The 14,836-nt window shown below is 54.1% G+C and overlaps 1 protein-coding gene across 13 annotated transcripts in view; it reads left to right on the top strand.

Annotated features, from left to right (window-relative positions):
• The window catches only part of SYK (spleen associated tyrosine kinase), a 66,670-nt gene extending 52,314 nt beyond the window's left edge, over nt 1–14,356 (top strand). For 11 of the 13 annotated variants that reach the window (XM_082694159.1, XM_082694149.1, XM_082694151.1 and 8 more), the window contains 5 exons: nt 1,099–1,308; nt 2,198–2,387; nt 8,533–8,673; nt 9,292–9,404; nt 12,188–14,356. In XM_082694159.1, the coding sequence (XP_082550285.1) occupies nt 1,099–1,308; nt 2,198–2,387; nt 8,533–8,673; nt 9,292–9,404; nt 12,188–12,260 (727 nt within the window). In that variant the 3' untranslated portion in view covers nt 12,261–14,356. Of the gene's footprint in view, nt 1–1,098; nt 1,309–2,197; nt 2,388–8,532; nt 8,674–9,291; nt 10,269–10,316 lie in introns of all 13 variants that reach the window. The other 2 variants (XR_014301526.1, XR_014301527.1) reach the window with 1 other exon arrangement.
• The last annotated feature ends 480 nt before the right edge of the window (nt 14,357–14,836 follow it).

Below are 14,836 nucleotides of genomic sequence, written 5' to 3'. Positions count from 1 at the left end.
TTCTCAGAAGTTTCTTTGTCCGGTTCTGGCTTCGGGGTTACTGCTGGCCTCTGAGTAACGTGGGAGGGTTCCCACCGCTTCTCTTCTCTGGAAGAGGCGGCGGGTGTTTTTTCGTCCTTCACTACTGTGAAGGATCGCGAGGATTCTCTTGTTCGTCTCGGCCCCTACCTCGCGCCGTGCACCGAGCAGTTCCGGGGGGATGGTAGACGGAGCCGTGGAAAGGCACCACGAGGCCTGACGAGAGAAGCACAGGGAAGCATTCCAGGACAGCAGGAGGTGCAGGAAGGCCCCGGGGGCACTCGTGCAGGGCCGACAGCTTGCAGTCTGCGCGGAAACACTTGTTAAAGTCTACACCGACGTGGTCTGGGTTTTTGTGAACGGATGTTGGATTTACTCCACTGTTCTCTTATTTCACCGTCTTCTTGGACGGTTCTGCTTTTATTCTCCCCTTTCGGAGTTCAGCAAAGGAGAAGTACTTCCTGTGGGGAGGGGGGTCCCATGCCAGAGAAATGCCCTTTTTCAGATCATGCAGAGTGAACGTCGTCCATTTGTTTACATCCCGCGCTATCCGAAAACTTTCAGGTCAGACAGGATCTACGGGATGCTTTTATGAGCAAGTGAAAATTGGGGTTTGGGTTTGTTTTGTTTTGTTTTGTTTTGCAAACTTGTTGCAGCTTGCTTAAAATTATCAATGCTCCATTTTAAACGGTGTTTTGTAAACCACGAGCTTTAACAGTGTAGCCTTTTTAGTTCTGCCTCCCTAGATTCGCTTTGACATGTATCGAAGGAACATTCTACTCACCCACGTTACAGATGTTGGAGATGGACCCGCAGAGGTTGCAGGAATCCGTGCGTGTTGCGGTTTCTGAGGTTTATTTGAAAATTATTTGCGTGTCCTGTACTGTTCAGGCTCTGCTTGGCCGGGCAGCTCCTCATGATCTGTAGCTAACGCGGGGCTGCCCTGTCTACAAGATGGGAGAACACGGCTGCGGACATCGCCATGACACGGTTTCTGGCGCAGCAGTTGTGCTTCCCGGAAGGTGAGTCCGTAGAACACAGCCGCTCCGAGTTTCTTACGCGCTCTGGTTTCTTCCGCAGAGTCGTGAAGACGGTGGCTGTGAAGATTCTCAAGAACGAGGCTAACGATCCCGCCCTTAAAGACGAGCTGTTAGCAGAAGCGAACGTCATGCAGCAGCTGGATAACCCGTACATCGTGCGCATGATCGGGATATGTGAGGCCGAGTCCTGGATGCTGGTCATGGAGATGGCGGAGCTCGGTCCGCTCAACAAATACTTACAGCAGAACAGGTACCTCGAGGTCCCGGCGGCTGACGCTGTGCCGGGCAGGGCCCGCCCGCCCAGTGTACGTCATCGCCTCAGGGCTCTGCTGGCCCCACGCTCGGGGCCCTTGGGGGAGGAGGGAAGAGAGCTGTAGTCTTTGCGTCGGACGCTCCTGCGGCTCCTCCGGCGCTCAGGACTCCGGCCGAACGGTTTGGTTCCCCTTCTGCTTTCCCACGCTGTACGGCCCAGCGGCAGGATCAGCCTTAGAATACCTCGGCCGTCCGTCTCTGCTCACTCGGCAGAGCGCGCCCTACCGAGGCAGAGAAATATGAAAACAAACATTTTAAGAGAAGGTACCAGTGATTGACGTCTTACACGTCTGACCGAGCTCTGTGTCCCCACGAGTAACGCTGAAAACTGTTGCCGCTGACGGGCTGCGGCCGCGGGTGGGGGACGGACACTGTGTCCGTCTGAAGCCGCTGCTGAGGCAGAGGGACTCCCATGGAATAAGTCATAACCGGAGCCTCTGGTACATTGTCCCGTACGATACGTTACACGCGTGCTCTGCTTTGATTGTGTCTCTGATCAGCACAGGAGGAAGGTGCCATTACCCCACTTTGCAGGTGACAAACAGTCAGATTTGGTTTTGTTCCCTGTCCAGTGTGGGAACGAGGATTCCAGGCAAACCTGGCCTGTCCACCCCAGTCGCAGCGCACCTTGAGCGTCCTGGTTGTGCCACACCAGGCTCACGGGGCTCGGTGGGGAGCGGCTGTAAGTGAACAAGGGTGTCTGCCGCCACCTGCTGCTCTTAGGAAGAGTCGGACATGAGGAGATCTCTGCCTGCCTGAGAGCCCGGCCGGCCGGTCCCCGGTGCACTGTGGTCCGCCGTCACTAATGACCCCTGTGTGACTTTCAGGCACGTCAAGGACAAGAACATCATAGAACTGGTTCACCAGGTCTCTATGGGGATGAAGTACTTGGAGGAGTGCAACTTCGTGCACAGGGATCTAGCAGCAAGAAACGTACTGCTGGTGACGCAACATTACGCCAAGATCAGTGATTTCGGACTTTCCAAAGCACTCCGCGCTGACGAAAACTACTATAAGGTAGGAATGACTTCACCCGTATGGTGAGAATCTGAAATGCAAGTGTTTGTGTCCTTTATTTGATTATGTTTCAGGGTTTCAGGAAGCAACTTCCCTATTTAAGAAATGTTCTTGTTAAGCTTGGATTGTATTGTTTTAAAAAATGGAAATATTTATATATCACAACTTGACTTTATTCCAAATAGTAACTTCCAAACTATATTCCTGAGAACCAAAAGGAATCAAGGTATTAATTGATAACTCATTAAAAAACAAAAACAGCATAGACTTGCCTCCTTAGCTTACTTCAGAAAACGTGTTGGACAGGTTGATTCTTGTAGTATTTCTCAGAGCCCGTCCCCAACCCCCCAGATGAACTGATAGCAGCTCAAGGAAGGGGAACACACAAGAAAGCCTCATGTGAACTCAGCCACACTGTGGATGTACAGTCTAGGCTGATCAACTGGAAAACGCACGGAAATGGAACCCAGATAGCGAAAGAGCGGCCAAAACCAGATCTCCAACGCTCCGGGTGCCCGGCGGTGTTCAGCGTTCTCGGAAACAGCGCGTCCGAGTTCGCACTTGTGGGTGGCACGGTGGGGGCCTCGGGGTTGCCCTGAGCTCCACACCCTGGAGCGCCTGGTCCCCCACCCACCCACTCGCTTCTCTCTGGCACGGCCGCCCTGCAGGTGCAGATGGGCACAGCACGTCTTGGTCAGCGAGGGGTCAGCATAAAGGACAGGCAGCAGGAGCGGAGCTGCCCCGCAGAAGCCGGTGCCAGAGCAGAGCCCCTTCGGAGAAGAGCCACCGTTCGAAAAGCACCGAGTGAGCCCTTTACGGAAAGTGACTCGGAGGAAGCGGCCGCCCAGAGGGAGAGCCCCACGCACACGCCAGAGAAAAGCAGGCCTTCCATCGGAGGCACTTTGGAACATACATTTTGTTGTGATGATTAAAGAGAGAAAAAAATCGAGACTGAGACCAGGACTCGAGGAGGATGCGGGGAAGTTAGCTTAACAAATCGTCCCCAAACTTAGTGCGTTAACACAATACCAAGTGTTAATTGACCCGCAGTTCTGCGCTGCGGGTGGGGCATGGGGGTTGGCGCGTCTCTGCGGCTCACGGTGCCTCAGGGGCGGTCCCCAGCGGGCGGCAGGATCGGCTCCCACTCTGCTCACTTGCACGGCTAGAGCCTGATCTCCTGTGGGCTGGGGTCCGGGACCTCCACTGGGGCGTACCCAGGCAGCCTAGCTCCCCTGCACATGGCCTCTCCGTGTGGCCTTGGCTTGCTCACAGCAGATGGGTCCTGAGGGCAGGTGACTCAGGAGGCAGGAAGAGAGGCTGCCGGGCTCCTAAGGCCAGGGCCCACGAGCTGGCTAGAGTCACATCCAACTCCTGCTATGGGACATGGCACGAAGGACCCACTGCATGGCACCCCCAAGAGATCCGCAAAGCTGGGACACCTAGAGACAGCTAGGAACCAGGAGGAATGCTGGGGCTGCCACTGTCGGCCCCTCGGCGGGAGCCACCATGGTTCCCAGTGACCTCCTGTGTAGAGGCCCCCGGCAGCCTTCGCCGCTGAGGACCTGTGGCTGTTGTGGACGCCCCCAGCTTCTGTCACCGAACATCCTGCTATGGACCCCCATGGACTGCACCACAGAGAACCCGAGGCATTCAGTGCTGTGCAAACCACCAAAAGCACAGTCTTTGCAGACTCTTTGCCGACTGCATTTTATAGGTTTTCAGCACAGATGTTTCCACGCTCACAGAGAGCGGAGGCCTGAGTCCCTCCCTGCTCCCCACCCCCCACTTCCTAGAACCCAGGACAGCAGCTACACAGAACACCAGCCCAGACACCCACAGCTGACCTGCACCCCCAGGCTCACCCTCGTTGCTCTCACCCACCTCTGCGCCCCTGCACGCTGCCAGCACACCTCCCCTCGCTGCCCTCCCCACTGTGCCTGTGCTTGGAATGAGCCTGTGCAGCTGTGGGAGCGCACACGGACGGCCAACTCAAGGATCATGAAGGATCAGGGAAACTCGAGAGCATCGCAGTAAACTGCCAGTAACTGACCCCAAAGAAATGGAGATGCATGAACTGACAAGAAATTCAAAAGCGTCTTCTAAAAATGAGCAGAGAGCTGCACAGAACACAGATAAACAATTTTTTTAAAAATCAGGAAAATGATACAAGAACAAAAAGAGGTTCAACAAAGAGATGAAGAACATAAAAAATCAAAAGAAATTTTGGAGCTCGAAAATACGACCATCGAACTGAAGAAGACCATGGAGAGTTTCGGTTGCAGACTAGACCAAGCACAAGGAAGCATCAGTGAGCCCAAGGACAGGTCATTTGATATGATCCCGTCAGAGGTGCACACAGAAAATGAGATGGGGAAAGAACGCCTCCACGACCTATGGGACGCCATTAAGAGAAAAAAGTCCCACATTATTAGATTCCCAAGGGGAGGAGAGAGGAGAGGGGGGCCAAACCTTACTTTTAAGAAATAATGACTGAGAATCCCCAAATCTGGGGAGAGATCTGGACATCCAGGGTCATGAAGCTCATTGGTCTCCAAACAAATTAAGTTCACATGGATCTTCTGCAAAGATTATGCAGAAACCGCACAGGCCAGGAGGGGGCGGGAGGATGTATTCCACCTGCTGAAAAGAAAGATCTGGCAAAGGTTACTTTCATGCATCAAAGTTGTCCTCTAGAAGTGAATAAAATACAGACGTTTCTAGATAAACAGAAGTGGAGGGAGTCCATCACCGCTAGACCTCACTTAGAAGAAAGCTGAAAGTTCTTCAGGCTGAAATGGAAGGATACAATTTAGTAACATGAAAATATGCGGCACACTGGTGGAAGTAAGTATACGGTCAGATCCAAAATATCCCAGTCCCACAACACAGTGTTGTGTTGATCGCTTAACTAGTAGAAAGATTAAAGGACGGGGTATTAAAGATTCCCATAGCTACAATAGCTTGTAGTGGATAATAGTATAAAAAGATATGAATTGTGACATCAAAACCATAAAATATGTTGGGAAGAAATGAAAGGGTAGAATTTTTGTATACAAGGTGAAGTTATCACCTTAAAACAAACTTATATTTACTAGATGTTTTATGTAAGCCTCAGGGTAATCAGAAAGCAAAAGCCTACAGGAAATACACTCAGGATGGAAGAGATTCTAGGCAAACTGTTTTGGAAAACCATCAAATCACAAAGGAAGACAGCAAGAGAGGAATAAAAGAAGAAAGGAACTATAAAGCAGCCAGAATACAATAAGAGGGCATTTGTAAGTTTTTACCTATCAATAATTAATTGCAAATGGATTAAACTCTTCAACCAGAAATACAGGGTGGCAGAAAAATTTTTATAAAAAAATGACCCAAACTACATGCTGCCTGCAAGAGACTCACTTTAGCTTTAAGAACACACATATTTTAAGACAAAGGGATAAAGATATTCCTTTGAAAATGGAAACCAAATAGTAGCAGATGTAGCTATATTTAGTCAGATGAAACAGACTTTAGGTCAAAATCTGTAATAAGAAACAAAGAACATCATTGTATTAATGATGGAGTCAATTCATTAAGAGGATTTAACAATTCTAAATATATATGTACCCAACATTGGGGAACTTTCTAAATATAACTGAGTAAACAGGTACCAACACATCTGAAGGGAGAACTAACAATTATACAATGGTACTAAGGGTTTTCAGGATGGATAAGTCGACCAGACAGAAAATGGATAAAGAAACATTGGACTTGAACTAAACTTTAGGCCAAATGCACCTTAACGGAACTCGCAGGTGAATTCTACCATTTACAGGAGAATTAACACCAGTCCTTCTCAGGCTCTTCCAAAAAAATGGAAGAAGAGGAAATATGCTCCAACACATTTTACAAAGCCAGCATTACTCTGATCCCAAGGCCAGATAAAGATAGTATCACAAAATAAAACTATAGGCCAAATCCCTGATGAACATACATGCAGAAATTCTCGATAAAATTCTAGCAAACGAGGGGCGCCTGGGTGGCTCAGTCATTAATCATCTGCCTTCAGCTCAGGTCATGATCCCAGGGTCCTGGGATTGAGCCCCACCTTGGGCTCCCTGCTCTGCGAGAGGCCTGCTTCTCCCTTTCCATCTGCCCCTGCTCATGCTCTCTCATGCTCTCTCTCTGTCAAATAAATTAAAAAATCTTAAAATAAAAGTACTAGCAAACTGAATTCAACAACACATTACAAGGATCATACACCATGATCAAGTGGGATTTACCCTGGCATGCAAGGATGGTTCAAGATCCACAAAGCGATTAACGCGGTGCGCTGCATGGATTGGATGAGCGGTAACAGTCATATGGTCATCTCAATGGATGCAGGAAAAGCATTTGACAAATTTCGGCATCCTTTCGTGATGAGTACTTTCAACAAAGTGGGTATAGAAGGAACAGGCCTCAACCCGCAGAGCCATGAGGACAAGCCCGCTACTCCCACGGGACTCAATGGAAAAAGATCAAAAGCTCTTGGTCTAAGATCAGGAACAAGGGAAGGACGTCCACTCATACCCTCCTACGGCATGGAGGTTCCTCAGAAAGTTAGAGATGGAGCTACTCTACGACCCAGCATGTTGCACTACTGCGTGTTTATCCAAAGGACACAAAAATAGTGATTCAAAGGGGCACCTGCACCCGCATATTTATAGCAGTGATGCCCACAGCATGGGGTTAAGGAGAGACTTAAAGTGTAAAGTGCAGAACATATGTCCTGAGCTCTTCTACCTCCCCAAAGGGAGGATATATTATCCATCTGTACTTGGATGTAGATTTTCTGCAAAGATTCTGGAAAAATGATCAAATGTGCCCATCTCTATGGAGGAAGATTTGAAGTTGGTGGAGAGAGACCTCACTTTTCGACATATTTAGGATACGTCAAAGGGTTATCTTTGTATCACCTCGAAATTCAAATTCTAATGGAAATAACACCTGTAATTATATTGTTCCGAGCTTTGGAAATCCGAATCTCGAAGTAATGCATCACATGACTAAGCCGGAAGTGTAATCAGAGCATCTTAGAGACACCCACGGTGCCTGTGGTCTCACAGCGATGTCCCGGGCTGGCCCCCTGCTGACCCACTGTAGGGCAGCGCATCTCCCTCCCTCCCCACAAGGGTGCTTGTTAGGGTGACCACCCCCTCAGGAGGCAGCAGGACTGACTTACGCATTGAACACCAAGCCCCAGAGGAAGGGGTTTCCATTGGGCACAATTTTGATCTCTTTACTACCCCCTTACTTTTTTAAATTAGAAAGTTGAAAACATTTTTGGAGCACTTGGCTGTCTCAGTCGGTGGAGGGCGTGACACTTGATCTCAGGGTTGTGAGTTTGAGCCTCATGTTGGGTGTAGAGATCACTTAAAAATAAAATCTTAAAAAAAATAACTGTTTAAAACATTTTTTGACCAATACTAGCGGTCTCTGACAAAATGATTAACATTGGCTTAAAGCCATAGCTAGGCACCTAGTAAAAGTTAACTGTTCTTGGGAATAGCCCAGAACTTGGAGCACATCCAGGAAGCTAAAAACTCAGGCTTGACTCTTGCATTGTCACAAGAAGCTCCATGAAGCTGTGAGTAGAAAAAGACAAAAGGATACAAGAAATACAGCCTGAATCTTAAAACTATGGTTAAATCTTAAATGTTTTAATTTTTTAAGATTTGAAGACCTATTTTTTTAAGATTCAGATCAAATATGTACGTACGTACATACATACACACACACACACACACACACGTCCTTTCATTCCTTTTTTTTTTTTTTACTTTGGCGAACACACATTACTTTTATTTGTCGACATAAATCTCCGTCTGAACTATTTTTAAGTGTGCACAAGCTCCCTCCAGAATTCTCTGAAACTCAGTCCTCCTTACACAGCCTCTCCCCGTCCCCGGCAGTCACCTCTGTGACATGAACCCTCTCGGGGCCTCGGGTGACTGTGTTCATGCACTGTCGCTACTGCAGGGACTTGGCTGGCTGAGTTCACGGAGCCTTCCTGTCCGACGCCCGATGACCCTCCATGGCGTGGACGCTTGGGTGGTGCACACCTTCTCCCGCCAGGCACCCTCCATCCTGTTTTACCGAGAGTCTCTGTCTGCTTTGCTTTCAGGCCCAGACGCACGGGAAGTGGCCGGTGAAGTGGTACGCTCCCGAGTGCATCAACTACTACAAGTTCTCCAGCAAGAGCGACGTCTGGAGCTTTGGTGTGTTGATGTGGGAGGCGTTCTCCTACGGGCAGAAGCCCTACCGGGTGAGCCCCCGCCGTTTCGGTTCTAGCTGCGTGGCTCGCGGAACAGACAAGGCCCGGATGATGTCACAGGACGGTGAAAATCATAAACTCTAAAAGTCTGGGCTCCTGTCAATGACAGGGAGCCGCGGGGACGACCTCAGTTCACTCTGACCGGACACGTGACATTGACAGAGCAGCGGACTCAGTCTCCTGGGCTTTACACATAATAAATACGCATGAGAGACGCCCACGTCAACATCGGAATTGGAGTGGAAAGAGATATTTAATCCTGCCTATCTCCAGGGTTAAACTGACAGTTCAGTTAAATATTTTAGATTTTTTAAAGTCAAAATATGTATGCCAGGAAGGGCACATGGGCTAGAATACAGCTTATAAATTCTCACAAGTGGGTGTGTCCGTGAAACGAGCCCCCAGATGACGAAACAGGAGGCCCCCGCGCCCTCCGAAGGCACAAGCTGTCCCCCAGGGACAGCCCCGTCGGACTTGTAGACCACGGGTTATGAAATAGTGCAACCTGTACTTTTTACCTCTTTGGGCCGGGGTAGGACTTAACCTGTTGTTGCGCTGTGTTTTGCCAGATGCCGTCTTTAGTGAGTCTGGGCATGTTTTGCATTTTAGGGCATGAAAGGAAGTGAAGTTTCGGCTATGCTGGAGAAAGGAGAGAGGATGGGGTGCCCTGCGGGGTGCCCGAGGGAGATGTACGAGCTGATGAAGCTGTGCTGGACGTACGAGTGAGTACCCTGCATGCCCCAGTTTATGCAAAGGCCCTGAGGCACATGGGAAGGCCCTGGAGAGAAGCAGCCCCTCTGCCTTTCTATGAACCGGGGCTGTGCTCCCTTCTAACCGAAGAGCTGTGAGTGGCTGGCTTCCTGGGCCAGGCTCTCGTACTCTTCGGTATAAAGAAGCAGTTTAGACAATGAGCTATAATCCAGGTGTCAGAATTTAAGTGTAGATGCTGTCATCTGGGGGGAAGGGTGGCCGGTGTAGAAGGTGTCGGTGGGAGTCCGGGCTGGCGCTGTGTCCCCTCTTTGGCAGTACTGGACAGCGGAAGTACTCAGCAGGGCCATGGATGTCATACTTGCCTGATTTCCAACCACCTTTCCTGGCAAGACCAGGGGCGTTGTCCAGGCCGCAGGAAGCACTTCCCCAGAAGGGACTCAGACCCGGGACTGTGGCTCTCAGCGTCGGCCGAGTGCCGTCAGGCATTGTGCCTGAGCATGCACGAGGTGCTGTGGGATGGTGTTCAGGGCAGCTCCCCAGACCAGAGCCATGCATCACTGCGGACAGGCAGGGACGCGGCCTCTGACCTTGCCCGGATCGGAGGCTTGTGAGTGGGCTGTGGGGATACCCTGACCCAGGGGTGTGTCTGTGAGCCCTCGGAGCTCTGAGGTGCCGCGGATCTGTGATCTATGGGAGCCGCGTGCTGGCCCGACCGTGGCTGTAACACTCGCGGTCCGGTTTGTGGTCAGCGACATGGGCTGAGGCAGCAGAGCATCTGGAGGGTGAGGAATACTCCAGGTGCTTTCGGATGCCCCTCGGGATGCTGTAACTCCCGGAGGGCCATCGTCCCCCACGGCTGGGAGGGGAAGAATGCTGTCATTATCTAAAAGGCCCGCAGGGTCAGCCCCCAGGGGAGAAGGCAGACATTCCCTGGCTGACGCCGTGGACACAGCCCAAGGAAAGGGCCTTTGGCGGGGGTCCAGTGGAGCCGCTGGGAACAGCGCAGGCTCGTCCCGGCCTCCAGCAGGCACCGCGCACCCCGCTTGGCTCTGGAGACCCCCGGGCGGTGAGGACTCACTGGGCGCTGAGCCCCAGGGGGGTGCCTTCCCTCCGTGCACGTGGGTCCCAGGCTCTGGTCTGTGCAACCCCTTCCCAAGGACACTGGGTCAGGTGACCCCCAGCAGCGGGGCGAGGCGCAGTCCTGGGGAGGGCACTCACTAGAAGCTTCTAGAAGACGGTCCCTGAGGAAGATGGGGAGCGGGGGCCGGGGGCCTCAGTGTGTTTACAGTCAGTGCCTGGCCTGTAATTAGGGATGCCGATGGGAAAAACACTTGCGAATTAGGAGAACTGGGGTCTCTGCACCCTGAAACATGGGCTTCTGCCTGATGGCGAAGAGCCCAGGATACTGAGGATCCTGCTGTCAGGGACGATCTAGAGGAGCTCAAGGTGCTTCTTAAAGATCATTAAACAGGGGCGCCTGGGTGGCCTCTGCCTTCAGCTCAGATCATGATCCCAGGGTCCTGGGATCGAGTCCCACATCAGGCTCTCTGCTCAGCAGGGAGCCTGCTTCCTCCTCTCTCTCTGCCTGCCTCTCTGCCTACTTGTGATCTCTGTCTGTCAAATAAGTAAATAAAATCTTTAAAAAAAAAAATCATTAAACCTGAGCAACGGGGTGACGTTGCCTGGACCATCTCCACGCCTACCCCCGGCTCCCTGCTTAGTACCAGGTCTGCTCCCTCTGGGCGCCCCGTCCCGAGCGCCCCAGGATTCACGCGGCCCGCACTCACCACTAGAGGTGCTGTGTGCAAGCCTCCATCCCAACACCCGGGGCAGGGATCAGGGACCCGCACGGAAGGCCCAGACCCTGCCCAGCAAGAGCCCATGGGCCCGGGGGAGGGGCAGACAGGCTATAACCAAGGTTGGGAACCCGTGTGCTCTCAGAAGGTGAGGAGTCCGATGGCATTTCAGTGCTGATGACACGGCCCAGGGGGTGTTGTACGAGGGACTGGGGTCTTCGAATACTTCCCGGGTGCCCGGCTGCCGGTGGACAGAGACTCGGGAGCTCCAAGCATTTGGGTGTCCAGAGCTGGAGGAGAAGGTTGGGTTTTGGAAAGACGAGGAGGTGTGCTCCATGTAGAAGGAGGGGGCTGTCCGTCTGCGTCTCAGACGCTCAACCCACACTCCTGCACCCGGGCTTGGCCGCCGGCCTCCTTGACCGTGGCTTGGAGCCAGAGACATGGCTCTTACCACGATGCCCGAGGTGGCCTGTGTCCCCAGCCATGAGCACAGATGGCCGCTGAATTCCAGGAGTCCATTACGGCTTTTCCTCGTCTTGAAGGCTGTAGGAGAAGCCATTTACTCGGGTGCCGGCTGACAAAACCTGTGCGGGTTCTGTGGAAACCGCGCTCTCTTGTGGGGGTCAGTGATTCTGGGTCCCCGGGAGCCTGCCCCGCCAGACCCGCAGGGAACCTCTCGAAATTCCAGTCTGAACGTGGACACGTCACCCAGGTGACCTCAAGTTCTGGTTCACTTCCGGGGCGACTCTGCCTGCAGGCAGGGCAGCCCCAAATGGAAGCAAAATAAGTTCTCAGAAAGCTTCCTTCCTGCTGATGCTGCTGCGTGGCGGGGAGAGAGGTCTAGGACACGCTTGGAGTTTAACGCACATCAACGGCAGGTGTTCACAAAGTCCCGGGCAGTCGGACCGCGGTGGGGGAGGGCCCCGGGGGGCGCGGCCACAGGCACCTGTCGCGGGACGGGCGCGCGGGACAAACAGTAACGGGTCTCCCCTTCGCAGGGTGGAGAAGAGGCCGAGTTTCGAAAACGTGGAGCTGCGGCTGCGCAATTATTACTACGACGTGGTGAACTAAGGCCCCGGGCCCTCCGCGGCCTCCGGGGGACTGGGGAGCCGGGCCACGAAGCCCCCCCGGCGCCTGGATCGGGACAGCGTCCGCCTCTCTCCGCCGTCGGGGAGCCAGCCTCGCGCGGGCCGTGCCGCGACTGTCCCCCGCGCGGCTGTCCCCCGGAGCCCGCCTGAGAACACGCCCTCCGCAGAGCGCACCCTCCCCCAGAGCCCGGGAGAAGGACCGCAGGCTCAGGGGCCGCGGGTTCCTTCGTGTTTCCCGTGTGCGCAGCGTGTGGGGCAGGTCCCGCCAGCCCCCGGGTCGGCCTCCGACCGTACAGCAGCCCGGAGGCGGCCCCGCACGGCCCGGGGCTCCGCTGCCTCCGGAACTGGCTCCCACAGGACCCCGACTGGGCCCTGCCCGGAAAAGCTTTCCCGGCGATGAGTGTGCTTCGAGGCTTTACAAAAGGAAGAAGAAAAAAAAGTCAAGCTGGACCAGTCCAGCTCCTAAGCTTGTAGCCAGTTAAGGGGGAAAAAAAGTCTGGATGTTCTATTTGCTCTGTGTTCGGAGACACGAGACCCAGATCCTCGGGAAAGGCAGGGCTGCGGCATGAGCCGACCCGGCTGCCCCTCGCCCCCCGTGAGCCTCTCCCCTGCACACCATCCCGAGAGGCTGCTTACATGAAGATGGCGGGTGCCTGTCCCCTTGGGCCTGAGCGAGGACAGACGGCGGCGTGCAGGGGCTGTCCTCTCCGCAGGGAGGTCCGAGCCCCCCTCCCCTAGAGAGATGGAGCCCCCAGAAGCCCTGACTTTCTCTGTGTTCATGGCGTGGGGGGGGTGGGGTCAACGCGGGGGCCAAGGTCATCTACGCGTGAGTTTCCCAAGATTGTATTAATTCAGAATAAAGCCAGACCCTGAGCCTCGCCACAAGCACGCCTGAGTGTGACCTTGGCTTAGAGACATGGCGCCGGGGATTCTCTGCTCGCTCTCGGGCCGTGCTGGAGTCACGTGCGAGCTCACGCAGATCATCAGCCCGTCTGTGCCGTTCGGAAGTCAGAGGGAATTAGCTGTGCTTCTTAGGTCAGCTGAGACCCGTAAGACATCAGACCCCGAGACATTTTAGAGTGTCCGTCTGGCGTCTGGCCAGGAGGATTGTCCCTTCCGGTGACCAGGGAGGAGGCCCGGGGGGACGCAGCCGTCGGCACGCTTGCTCAGCCCGAAGCAGACAGGAGTCCCTCTTCGACCTGGTAGGGAGATGCGTTTAGAACCCACCTGTGCTGTGTTTGTTTTGTTTTGTTTTGTTTTGTTTTTGGAATTGTGCCGCTGGTGGGTTAATCATTTGTTGAAGAGCAGGTCCTGGCGTGCTGAGCAGATACTCGGAACAGGGGCAGCACGCATCGGAGCCCCTGACGTCAACACGCCGTGGGACACGACCGGGCGGTGGGGCCCCTCGTGGATTTGGAAGGGCTGGACGGAGCGTGGGGCCCTCTGAGCAGGAGGCCGCGCGTGGAAGGCTCCGTGAGGCGGCCGCGCGCCGTCTGGGAGGGGAGGGTCCTCACCAGGCCCTGCCGGGACTGGACCTCACGGGCGGCCGCCCTCCGCCCGGTTCTCCCTCCCCAGGCCTGAGCCTCCTCCTCGTGCCGTCCCTTCTGGTCCTCGTTCAGCGGGAACAAGGCAGCTTCATGGACAGACACACGGCTCAGGGCAGAACCAGTCACGTCTGATGCCACGTGCACACCCCGTGTCCCCACCACGGGACTGGAGGTTTCCGTAACAACCATAACCCAGTCTGTGGTGACGGGACCGCTTGTGGCTCTCATGTGAGTGTGTCCCCACGCGGGCCGTCGCCGGCCTTGGTTTTCCTACTGGAGGGCAGCGTCACGGCTGCCCCAGCCCACGACGGCCGCCCCGTCTGGACGTCCACACGCACAGGTGACTGTGGGTCCTCCTGCTGGGCACTCCCCACCCCAGAGCACACACCACCACTTCAGAAGAATGACCTTTTGTCACTGGCCTTTTCTTTTTTCTTTAACTGACTTTTTAATAAAAACTTCAAACTAGCTTTGTGATGATTTTCACGGAATACTGGAGGTTGTAACGTCAAATAAACAGTGTGAAGCAGCATCGTGAAATGTGAAATGTGGTGTTTAAAAAAAAAAAAAAAATGCTACGTGCCCCGTTGAGTCCTAAGAGCGGCTGCACAGAGATGCCTGGTAGTGGGTCTGGGGGCTTCTCCTGGGCAAAGGCCTGCTGAGGAATTCCGGGGGCAGGGGGTCTGCCCAGGGAGGGCCCGATAGCCCACCTCGCACCCTCCGAAGGGGGTGACGATGCTGGGAACCCCCACAGCACGGAGTGCCAAGTGGAAATGGAGCGCACTGGTCCGCTGCTCCCTGGCACCAGCCGTGGCGGGTCCCGTGCGGGGGGGGGGCTCGCCCACCAACTGGTGTGGACGCCTGTGCGTGCGGACTCCCAAGCTGGGGGCCCGACTCTGAGCATGTCAGGGGAGCCTCACCTCGTGAAAGCTCATCCCTGGAGCCGCCTCGTCCACTGGTGACATCCACCTGGTCGCCCGGCACGCCCTGAGCCCACGGCACACGTCTGCTT

The sequence above is a fragment of the Mustela nivalis genome (genome assembly GCF_964662115.1).
Source record: "Mustela nivalis genome assembly, chromosome: 13".
Taxonomy (NCBI): Eukaryota; Metazoa; Chordata; class Mammalia; order Carnivora; family Mustelidae; genus Mustela; species Mustela nivalis.
This window is presented reverse-complemented; position numbering and strand designations above follow the sequence as displayed.